Here is a 12,758-nt window from a genome sequence, read left to right on the forward strand (position 1 = left end):
CCCAAACCGATCTGCACCACCAATGCAATCCTTATCAAAAATTCAACTGGCTTTTTGCAGAAATCAACAAATTAAATTAAGCTGATCCTAAAATTCATACATAAATACAAGGAATCAAGAATCACCAAAGAAAAAAAGAAAAAAAAAAAAGAATCACCAAAGACATTATTAAAAAAGAAGAACAAAGTTAGAGGATTGACTCTTCCCAATTTAAAAACTTATGACAAAGCTACAGTATTCAAGTATTCAAGTGTGGTATAAGGGTAGACCTATAGAATTGAGAGTCCTGAAATAATCTCGTAACTGTGGCCAACTGGCCAAGATAATTCAATGGGGGAAGAATAGTCTTTTCAACAAATGATGCTGGGACAGCTGGGATTCCACATGCAAAAGTATGATGTTGGACTACTGTGCACCATATACAAAAATTAATTCAAAATGGATCACAGACTGAAGTAGGAGCTAAAACCATTAAACTCCTGTGAGTAATTCTCCACGATCTTGGATAAGACAATGGTTTCTTACAACATCAAAAGCATAAACAACAAAAACAAAAAACAGATTAATTAGATAACATCAAAATCAAAAAATTTTTGTGCTTCAAAGGATACCATACAGAGAGTAAAAAGAACCCATGGAATCATCTATCTAATAAGGGACTTGTATTAAAATATATAAACAATTCTTACAACTCACAATAAAAATACAATTTAACTTAAACATTTTTTCTGAAGAAAATACACAAACGGCTAATAAGCAACGAGAAGATGCATCCTTAATCATGAAGGAAATGCAAATCAAAACCACCATGAGCTACCACTTCACACCCATTAGGAGAGAGATCATTAAAAAGAGAGATGTACAAGTGAGGATGTAGTGAACTTGAAATCCTGACGCACTGCAGGAAGATTATAAATCTTTTCCCCAGACTGGGGAAGGGAAAAGGAAAGGGAGTATTACTTTAAGCAAAGGCAAGAAGAACAGAACATGTAGACAAATTATTTGATGGCAAAGATGTTACTGTTCCTTCCCCTTACCATTTCATTTTTCTTCTGGGCACATGGAAAACTATTCTAGATCCTTTATTTTTTTAAAGATTTTATGTATTTATTTGAGAGAGACACACAGTGAGAGAGAGGGGACACAAGCAGAGGGAGTGGGAGAGGGAGAAGCAGGTTTCCTGCCACACAGGGAGCCTGATGCGGGGCTCGATCCCAGAATCCTGGGATCATGACCTGAGCCCAAGGCAGACGCTGAATGACTGAGCCACCCACGTGCCCCTATTCTGGATCCCTTGTATCGTGATAGGGCCTGTGAGTATTTCCGGTCAATGAAATGGGAAAGGAGCGTAGTGTGGGATCACAATTGGCGCCCAGAACCTCCCACAAGATCCTTAATTACTTCAGGGGTGTAGAGGCTGCAGAGAACAACTGTGAGGCCTTGGAGGAGACCCTTGAGCAGGTGTTGGCAAACTAGGGTCTGTATGCCAAATCCATCCCACCGTCTATTTTTGTACTACCTATGAGCTACGGATGGTTTTGCATTTTGAATAGTTGAAAAAAGAACAAAAACAAAAACAACAATATTTTGTGACACATGCAAATTATGTCAAATTCAAATTTTAGTCTCATAAATAAAGTCTTACTGGAGCACAACCATACTCATTTCTTTCCATATCATCTATAACTGTTTTGTGTGCAGAGTTGTTTTGGTGCTGCAAAAGAGATCATACGGTCCAGAAAGCCGAAAATATTTACCATATGACCCTTTAAAAAAAAGTTTACTGACCCTTGTTCAGAAGAATGACAGTCATTACTTAGAAAAAACCTGTCCTAGAATGACCTTATAGAGCAAGCAGGAAATAAATCTTTATTGTGTTAAGCCACTGAGATTGTTATCTGTTACAGCAGCAAGTTATCTGTTACCTCACCAACCCATTGTGGATGAAACCGTTTTGTGAAAACTATTTATATATTATTCTTCTGTACTTCTCATTGACTAGCTTTGGGGATTGGTTGGTTTTGTTTTGTTTTTTGGGGGGATTGGTTTTGAATACAGAACGTTATCAGACATCAGAAATCCTTGTTTCTCTGGAATATATTTAAATTTCAAACTGTATTAATTTATTTAATGTAATAAATATATTAAATTAGTTAAAAACATTTAATTTTCCAAAATTAATAAACATCTGCTTTTCACTCAGTAGCCAGAGGCTGGATAGCTCTCGCTGCTATAGCAACTTGTATCCAAAACTTCAGCCTGGGTAAAGGGTTCAAATGGGGTTCAAAACCCTGGCCTCCTAGCTTTCAGTCCCAAGCCTCACATACAATTTTTTTTTTTTTTTTTAGATTTTTATTTATTTGTCAGAGAGAGAGGGAGAGAGAGCGAGCACAGGCAGACAGAATGGCAGGCAGAGGCAGAGGGAGAAGCAGGCTCCTGCTGAGCAAGGAGCCTGATGCGGGACTCGATCCCAGGACGCTGGGATCATGACCTGAGCCGAAGGCAGCTGCTTAACCAACTGAGCCACCCAGGCGTCCCCTCACATACAATTTTTAAGAGTATAGAAATTATAATCTCTCAGAGACAATGAGGACTAACAAGATGTAATGTGAAAATACTTTGTAAAGTGTCCCATAAGGTAGGCGGGATCTCAGAAAGGACCACAGAGCAGTGAAAAAAAGGCACCTGGGAGGGTCAGGCACAGTTCTTCCACGTTCACCTCGTGGAGCGGACCTGAATGACCTGGAATCCAAATCACGAAGTGGACCAAACTAATGCTTTTTGCAAGTGTCCCAGCCGTAACTTTAGATTCTCTTCAGCTCTATAAACGGACACATTTCATTTAATCACCGAAACAATAAAAACATGAAAACACAATGTATATTTATTTCAGAAAGTTCTTAGCTCTGGGCACCTGGGTGGCTCAGTCGGTTGGGCAGCTGACTTTTGGTCCTGGCTCAGGTCATGATCTCAGGGTTCTGCGATGGAGCCCCACATCAGGCTCTGCACTCAGCGGGGAGTCTGCTTGAGGTTCTCTCCCTCTCTTTTTACCCCTCCCCCTGCCCACACACACACTCTCTCTCTCCCCTCTTCTCTTTCACCCAAACAAATAATTAAATTGTAAAAAAATATAAATAAATAGTTCTTAGCTCCTAATTTCTCTTCTCATGAACTTGTGGTCTCAAAGATCTCAAAAAAGGGGGGAGCCTGAAAAACCAAGATTTTCATTGTTGATAGTTAGGTTTCCCAAGGTGCATATTGTATTTATACTGAATTTAGTTCCCTAATTTTTCCTCATTAAACACATGGAGGGGCAAGGGGTCCTGCTTCCCTAACAACTCATTGTCTTTAACTGCCAAGGAATTAATTCTAGTCAAGAACCTCTCCTATTGACAGAAGTGAAGAAAGAACAAAGGATGCATTCATTGAAGGTTCTGCTGTTTTGGTCAACTGCAGTCTTCTCCCTTTTGGATGGCTTTGGAGCTCAGGCAAGGAGGGGGGACATGAACTTGCAGTAGTGCTGACCTTTCTGAGAAGCCTGGAAATGGGCTCATGGAAGAGCACACTTGGGGTTTTGCCAGGGGCAGAGTGAAAGGACGGTAAGTCATGGAGTTGGAGGGCACTGACAAGAGAGTGGCTGAAGGGATGACCCTGGAAGTGAAATTTAGAAAGAGAAGAAAGTAAAGATAAGGGGAGCTGATCAAGTAATGGATATAGTTGGAACAACCAATGAAGAGATGTGGGAAGATACAAGGTTGTGGGGGAAAGGTCAGAATTTGAATTGCAGACATGGAGATACATTAGGGTATAGGCAAGAGCCAAGGAAAAGTCCTAAGTAGGGGTCACGGGAAGTGAAGTGAGGTGAACGTCACCGGATCTGAGGAGGCAAAGGCACCGGAAAGCATCAGGGCTGGATGCATGGTCCACACAGATGATGGCAACAATCGGGGTGACAGCAGGATTTGGGGGAAAGTGGATAAGTGTGAGCCAGCCAAATTTTTCAGCAAATGGGGGTGGTAGGAGTAATGACAGTAACAAGGAGGGAGAGAGCCATCAGACCAGGTGGCAGAACCACGGAAGAGTGTCCTGAAAGACACAATGGTCTGGGAAGGGAATTGGGAAGAGAAGCGGGCAGGTTGGGAGGCAGGGCGTGGACTGTGAAAGAAGCAGCAGCATTTTTCTGAGAGAGCCACAGAATAAGCGGGAGCCGGAGTAAGCCGGGTCTCAGGCAGGAAGCAGATCAGGCTGTAGGAGTGTTCCAGAGGGCACAGGGAATAGCGGGAGGCTGCATCACAACGACGATCCAGTGTGGAGCAGTATGGGGACAGACGCAATGATGAAAGGGGAAATAACCAAACTCTCTCACTTTTTTCTTTTTTTAAAGATTTTACTTATTTATTTGACAGACAGAGATCACAAGCAGACAGAGAGAGGAGAAAGCAGGCTCACCGCCGAGCAGAGAGCCCGATGCAGGGCTCGATTCCAGGACCCTGGGATCATGACCTGAGCCAAAGGCAGAGGCTTTAACCCACTGAGCCACCCAGGCGCCCCAAACACTCTCACTTTATTTGTATCCAAGTTATCTTCCGTGGATTTTTAAATGCTTCTTCAAATATTTTTCTGAACAATATGGGGTGTACTTAAAAAAACAAAACCAAAAACTTTTAGATATTTCATGCCGGACATGAATTGGAAATCTTTTTTAAAAGGCTCACAACAAGGAAATAGGGAAATTCTCAAACAACAGCTGATGAACTCAATACCGATAAATTTCATCTTTGTTGTTATATTGCATCAATTATCCTTGGCTTGAAGGAATATAGAGAAGAAACAGAGTAAGTGCACAACTAGAAACAAGTATTGGTGCTGCTGAAAAAAAGCACAAAAAAGAAACATTCATAGTTCTCTGTCACACTCTCTATCCACCTCCTTTAAAAATCACAAGTGAGGGGTGCATGGGTGCAGTCGGTTGAGCAGCTGCCTTCGGCTCCGTTCATGATCCCAGGGTCCTATGATCCAGCCCCGTGTCAGGCTCCCTGCTCAGCTGAGAGCCTGCTTCTCCCTCTCCCTCTGCTGGCCTCTCTGCCTACTTTGTTCTATCTGTCTGTCAAATAAATAAAATCTTCTAAATAAATAAATAAGTAAAAATCACAAGTGAGTGGGGGGGATGGGGTACCTGGGGGATGGGTGTTAAGGAGGGCACATGATGTGATGAGGACTGGATGTTATATGCAACTGATGAATCCCTGAACTCTACCTCTTAAACTACTAATGCAGTATATGTTAATTTGTTGAATTTAAATAAAATAAAATAAATAAAAATCACAAGTGAACAGAGTCAATGCTGGAAACATCACAGCGTGACTGATACGGTAGACTGAGAGGATGCAGCATGGGCTATTTCCCTCCAAACTGGGTTGTTGCTAGACAGCGGGGTGAGGGTTCAGAAGGTTGACACTTTATTGTAAACTCCCTTGGAAGACTGTACATCAGCTGACACATATAACATTTTGCTCACCATTTCATGGGGTTTAAAAATCCACCAAAGACCATTCTTGGGTCGATACTAAGAACAAGGGAAGCTTGGGAAAGTAGCTCAAAAAAGCCAATCAGAGGGCTAGCTTCTGAGGAAAGAAGACATTTTGTTTGGGAAAATCCCAGAGGGAAAAAGTAGGGAGGTCACTCTTTCAGGATGCAGAGAGATTTGAGGTTAATAGCGTCGAATGGGAAGTGAATGAATCCAGGCACCAAGAAAGTAGAGCCTTCATTCCAAATACCTAGCTACAAGAGTGACAAACCGTACTTGGAAATGTGGTACGAATAATAATCATTGCTGGGAGATCCAGGAGCAAGAGATTCACGCAGGGGAGAGGAGGCGATGAGTAAAAAAAAAAAAATACCCAGAGTCTAGAGTCAGACAGACCTAGCGTCAGACCCTCACACCGCTTGTGTTTAGCTCACTGGTGAGGAGGTTGGTGTCTCTAGGTCTCACATGTAAAACGAAGATCATTCCCGGGCTGGGGTGAAAAACAAGTTAGCCACACAAGTAAAGTGCTTCGTATAGAGCCCGGTACCTGGCGGCCCTAAGCAAACAGCAGGATTTCGTATGTGCTGATTTGGAGAATGACTTTAACCCCACCACGTTCTTACCGACGACGCCAACTGAGGAGATGGGCTGTGCCGTTGCTGTTTTCCAGGATGCTCCCGAGGGGGTTGACCACTTACTGGCATTCCTCTCCGCAAAGAAAACATATTGCAGGGCTCTAGCCTGCCCTGATTTCTGAAGGTACATGAACAGCTCCTCCTCCTTCTTGATGCCCACTTCATAGGGATACTGGACGGCAGCCTGGATTGCACGGACACAGGTCTCCTGAGAGAGGCACCCAGGATGCTGCTTCCGCATCTTCAGAAGGGCTTCACTGAAAATGCTGTCCATGTTGGGGAAGCTCTGAATTGGCTTGTTGCAGAGTCTACGGGATTCCAGAGGCTGATCTGGAAGGAAGGAGAAAGAAAATAGGACCTTTGGAAATGTTACTTATACAAAGGGAAAAGGAGTATGTAATAATAATAATAACAACCTGTTCCAATTCAAAGTACAAAATTAAATACTCTCCATCAAGCTATTTACTGTAGCACTAACATCAAAATATCTAATGTACCTTAGTCTGGTAAGATAGAATTTAGCAGATTCAATGCAATTTTCAAGTGACCTCATGTAGGCATAAAAGTTTCATTTTCCTTCTGTTCCAAAGTCAAGACAGTGCTATAATAGATTAAATTTTAAACTCTCAGTGAGTTTAAGGAAAATATTTCTGAGTTAAGAATGACCCTGCAACTGCACTACTGGGCATTTACCCCAAAGATACAGATGTAGTGAAAAGGGCCATCTGTACCCCAATGGTCATAGCAGCAATGGCCACACCAAACTATGGAAAGAGCCAAGATGCCCTTCAACAGATAAATGGATAAAGAAGATATGGTCCATATATACTAAGGAGTATTATGCCTCCATCGGAAAGGATGAATACCCAACTTTTGTATCAACATGGATGGGACTGGAGGAGATTATGCTGAGTGAAATAAGTCAAGCAGAGAGAGTCAATTATATGGTTTCACTTAATTGTGGAGCACAAGGAATAACATGCAGGACATGGGGAGATGGAGAGGAGAAGTGAGTTGGGGGAAATCGGAGGGGGAGACAAACCATGAGAGACTATGGACTCTGAGAAACAAACTAAGGGTTTTGGAGGGGAGGGGGTGGGGGTTGGGTGAGCTGGCAGTGGGTATTATGGAGGGCATGTATTGCATGGAGCACTGGGTGTGGTGCATAAACAATGAATTATGGATCACTGAAAAAAATTAAATTAAATTGAATTTTTTTAAAAAAGAATATTCTAGATTCAAAATAATCTCAATTCCATTCCTAATAGTAACAAACACTTATAAGACGTGGAAAAGAAGTCAGTGTCTCTTGGTACAAGAGGAGACATACAAATCAGTGGAAGAGAATTGAGAGTTCAGAAATAAATCCTGACAGAGCCAACTGATTTTCAGCACAGGTGTCAAAACAATTCAATGCAAGGGGAATTTTTCCAATAAATGGTGCTGAAATAACTGGATAGCTATATGCAAAAGAAAGAAAGAGAAAGAAAGAAAGAAAGAAAGAAAGAAAGAAAGAAAGAAATAAATTAGATCCTTACCTAGAACCATATATAAAAATTAACTCAAGGTGGAACATAAATCTAAATTAAAGAGCTAAAACTATAAAAATTTCTAGAAGAGAACACAGGGAAAATCTTCATGACTCTGGGTTAGACAAAGTATTCTTAGTATGATTCATGAAAGAAAAAAATCAATAAGCTGGAGGTCATCAAAATTAAAGACTTTGTACTTCAAAGAATAGTATCATGAAAATTAAATGATAAACCATAGACTAGGAGAAAATATTTGTATGGTAGGCACGGTGTGCTGCACATGCCCAATGTCTACTTCCTGATCCCTAGAACCTATGAGTATATAACCTTACATGGCAAAGGGACTCTACAGATATAATTACTGGCAAAGAAACTGAGGTGTGGAGATTATCCTTTATTGTCTAGATGTTCCCAACCTAATCGTATGAGTGCTTAAAAGAGGAGACCCTTTGCCAGTTATGGTGAAAGAGACATTGCTAATGAGGAAGGGTCAGAGAGACACAACATGGCGAAGATGTGACCTATTGGTGATGATATGGCTTTGATGATGGAAGAAGGGGGCCAAGAATCAAGGAATTCGGTGGTCTCTGGGCCATTCCCTTGACTTACAACCAGCAAGAACATGAAGACATTGTTCCCACAACATAAGATACTGAATTGTGCCAACAACCTGAGTGAGCAGGAAACAGATTCTCCCCTAGAGCCTCCAAAAGGAGTATGGCTTCAGACACCTGCATTTTAGGTCAGTGAGACCCACCCAGCAGACTTCTGACCTATTGATCTAAAAGATAATAACACTGTGTCATTTAAACTGCTAAACTTGTAGTTATTTGTTAACAAAGCAAGAGAAAACCAATACAATTTGTAAATCAAATATCTAATGAAGTATTTGTATCTGGAGTATGGGAAGAATTCTTGTGACTCAACAGTAAGAAGGCAAACAACTCAGTTTTTTAAATGAGCAAAAACTTGAGTGGCTATTTCACCAAAGAAGATATAGGAATGGCTAATACATATGTGAAAAGGTGTTCAATAGCAGTAGTCATTAAAGAAATGCAAATAAAAACCACACTGATTAAAAAAAAAACCATAGTGAATGTGGTAGATTGTCTCTAAGTAATAGGGTGTCATTTCTGAGATTAAGTTACAAAAAGATTCTGGGTTCCTCTTGTTCACCCTCTCTTGCTCTCTCACTAGTTCATTCTGGTGGCAGCCAGCTGCCATGTGTGAATGGCCCTTTGGTGAAGCCCACGTGGGAAAGAACTGAAGAAGACCTCCTTCAGCCAACAGCCAGTGAGGAGCTAAGACCCTCAGCCCAACAGACCACATGGAGCCAAATCCTACGAACAACTTGAGTCAGGTTGGAAGCAGATCATCCCTTAGTCAAGCGCTGAGGTGGAAAGAGCCACAGAAAATACCTTGAAAGCAATCTTGTGTGGAATCTGCAACCAGAGAACCTAGTTCACCCCACCTATATTCCTGACCCACAGAGACTGCCAGGTAAAAGAGGTTTGATTTTAAGCAGTTAAATTTGGGGGTAATTTGTTGTGTAGCTAGAGATAATAAAGACACACCCACTAGAATGACTATTACCAGAAAGACATTACTAAGAGGTGTTGGTGATGATGTGGAGTAGCCAGAATCCTCAGCCATTGTTTGTGAAAATCTGAAACAGGACAGTACAGCTACTTTGGAAAACAGTGAGGCAGTTCCTTGAAAGGATAAGCTTATTGGTTAACCCAGCAATTTCACTCCAAGGAATCTACCTAAGAGAAATAAAGACACATGACCCCATAAACCTTGTACACAAATATCCATAACAGTATTATTCATACTAGCTCATCAACTGATGAAGGGATAAAGAAAATTCAGTATGGATATGCACAATACTGTTCAGCAATAAAAATATTATTGGCAAATTGCTGAAGCATGCTACAATTCAAATGAACCTCAGAAACATTATGCAACCTGAAAAGAAGCCAGGTCAGAAGTTTATATATGATATGATGCTATTCGTGGTCAATGTCCAGAAAAGGCAAATCCATGTAGACAGAAAGATTAGTGGTTGGCTAAGGCCAGGGGTGGTAGTGGGATAAAGCTGCAACAAAATATGAGGGAAATTTTCGGGGTGGTGACAAGTCTTAAAATTGACTCATGGGGATGGCTGTGCAACTCTATACAGTGAACTGAATTATGCTTCAATAAAACTGTTTTTAAAAATGCCTAGAAACGAATTTATCAAGAAATGTATAAGACCTTTAAGAAGATAACTATACCATTTTATTGGAGAACATATAAAGTCTCTAAAAAGAGAGAGACTCCATGTTCCTGGATATAAACATTTCATAACATAAAAATATAAACATTTCCCATATATATTATATATGAATTTCTAATCAGAACACTCTATAATTTTAAAAAATTTCTCAACAGGAGTGCCTGGCTGCTCAGTTGGTAGAGCACGTGACTCTTGATCTCAGGGTCGTAAGTTCGAGCCCAACATCGGGGTGGAGACTACTTAAAAAAGTAATAGTAATAAAAGCAAAAATAACTCAACAGAATGATTCTTTTTTTTCAACAGAATGATGATTCTAAGGTTTGCATCAAAGGATAAATGTGTATGAGAAATGTATCAAATAAGACATGATGTTAAACTTTCTTCAGAATATACTTAGATAAAATTCCTAAAAATCTGTTATGGCCTGATGTAATGTTATCAGTCATAATTTTAAGATGTATGTCACAGAAATAACCAAATTCTCTTGTCAACTGCAATATAATAAAGTCTCTTGTCAGTTGCATTATAATAAACGCATTATCAGATCTTCAAATAAAAAGAATGAACGTGGAACATTATATTACCAAAACTGCTGTCTACCTAAGCTAGAAACTGTTTCTTTTTAAAATATTATTTATTTATTTATTTGACAGAGAGAGAGAGAGACCACAAGCAGGCAGAGAGAGAGTGGGAAGCAGGCTCCCTGCTGAGCAGAGAGCCGGATGTGGGGTTCAATCCCAAGACCCTGAGATCATGACCTGAGCCAAAGGCAGAGGCTTAACCCACTGAGCCACCCAGGTGTCCCAGAAACTGGTTTTTTTTTTTAAGTGCTACCATCTCTTCAAGAATACACCATTACATCAAAAATGTACACCTCAGTTAATTAGACAGAAAACCCACCAGAGGATACAAAGTAGTTTCAGTATAAAAAGGCATGTGCACATGAACCTGTCTGGCATTGGTGTGTTACCACATATGTAAGGGAGACTGAGTAAGGTTTGGATTGAATCACGTACACATGTAAATTTATCTTTGAGGCACTGCATAATCTCAAACTTTTTTAAAAAAATATTTTATTTATTTATTTGACAGACAGAGATCACAGGTAGGCAGAAAGGCTGGCAGAGAGAGAGGAAGGGAAGCAGGCTCCCTGATGAGCAGAGAGCCCGATGCAGGGCTCCATCCCAGGACCCTGGGACCATGACCTGAGCCGAAGGCAGAGGCTTTAACCCACTGAGCCACCCAGCCGCCCTCAAACTTTTTTTTAACCTAGGAGGCAACAATATTTCCTTAATGCCTGATGACTAAGTAGAATAAAAAATCATGGATTTTTAAATTAATGCTTTCCCATATGATGTTGAGAACAGGAAAGGAGGGGAACACAATGGTTAGCTATACGGTCCCTGTTTGCCCTGCTATAGTTGGAAAGATATGAACTCTACCCAACAGGTTTCCGATGACTGGCTCAGTTATCCAATGTGTTAGCCCGATCCTCAATTTCTAGGAAGGCAAGTTCAGCAGAGAAGGATGGAGACCTTCCCAGGGCCTACAACTGATTTAATTTCCTGGTGGTCCAAAAGGAAAGACAAGAGTGGTCAGTGGGGGGCTGAGGTGAGAGGGAACAAGTATGTGGAGGACAAAGTGCATGAGGAAAGGGGACTGAAGCACCAGTACTGCGGCATGAACAGGCAGCTGGGGCAGTCTGTGCGGGGACAGGGCACAACTTAGAGCTGGGTAGTATCCTTATGACACTACCAGAATTCCCATCTGGTTAGGACAGATTCCCAACACCATAGTACACATCAGAGTTATCCAAGGAATTCAAAAAGTTCAGATGCGCGGGCCCCACTGTAGACCCAGCTCAGAATATTTCAGGGTGGGGCCTACACACGAGTATTTTTAAGACTTCAACACGTGATTTTGAGACGTAGCTTCTGGAAAGTGTAAGAGCAGAGCACTAGGTCAGCGCTGAGTCGAGGACAGCTGCAGCTCCTGGCAAACTTCGTCCTGGGCCAAACGCAGAAGAGGGAAGAAAGAAAAAGAGAGAGAGAGAGAGAGAAAAGAAAAAAGGAAAGCCTGCTTAATGGTGTGCAGTAATAATTATTGCAGTAATTATTGCTGATCAGGATAATGCTTTTATCCTGGGGATACTCAGAATCTCTCGGACTGCAGGGCATTCTGGGAACTCCCCATGGCACCTGTCCAGACCAGTCCAGGGCCAAGCTGAGCCCATCCACTGGAGAGCTGGGATCTGGGCGCAAATACAGATGCTTCTTCCTGCTCAATTTCCTCTCTCTTTCCTGCCGAAGCTATAAAGGATGCTATTACCTTACAAATCTGTTCTATTAGAACAAAATATATTCAGAATGTCCCCTTTGGGTCTACAGGTATGGTGTTTTCAATGTGTGTTTCTTACACACTGGGTTGTTTTAACGTCTTGGTGGTTTTAAATTCACTCAGCTGTATCCACATAATAAAAGAGCCAGATATAGGCAGGTCAGCACCAGTGTTTGCTGCCCACGAAAGTGAAAAGAAGAACTAATTAGTGATTCAAGTATGCTTACAAATGAATTCTTTCCTTGACCCATTCACATTTTTTTCTTTAATTCTTTGACGTATTGTAAGGCAGGCAAATATTCAAGTTTTGATTTAAAAAAAAAAAAAAAAGAAAGAAGTGAATCACCCTCCTAAAGGAAGAAAAGGAGGTGATTATTTTCCCACTTTCTGGGAAACTGACAGGAAAAGATTTTCTCTGCCTAGTTTAAAGAGAGGCACAACATGCAATT

The 12,758-nt window shown here is 41.1% G+C and overlaps 1 protein-coding gene across 3 annotated transcripts in view; it reads right to left on the reverse strand.

Moving 5' to 3' along the window:
• Positions 1 to 12,758, reverse strand: part of EHHADH (enoyl-CoA hydratase and 3-hydroxyacyl CoA dehydrogenase) — a 48,633-nt gene that overhangs the window by 2,906 nt on the left and 32,969 nt on the right. For all 3 annotated transcript variants that reach the window (XM_047732039.1, XM_047732054.1, XM_047732046.1), the window contains one exon: positions 6,151 to 6,492. In XM_047732039.1, the coding sequence (XP_047587995.1) occupies positions 6,151 to 6,492 (342 nt within the window). The remainder of the gene's footprint in view (positions 1 to 6,150; positions 6,493 to 12,758) is intronic.

This window comes from Lutra lutra, chromosome 1 (assembly GCF_902655055.1).
Source record: "Lutra lutra chromosome 1, mLutLut1.2, whole genome shotgun sequence".
Lineage (NCBI taxonomy): Eukaryota > Metazoa > Chordata > Mammalia > Carnivora > Mustelidae > Lutra > Lutra lutra.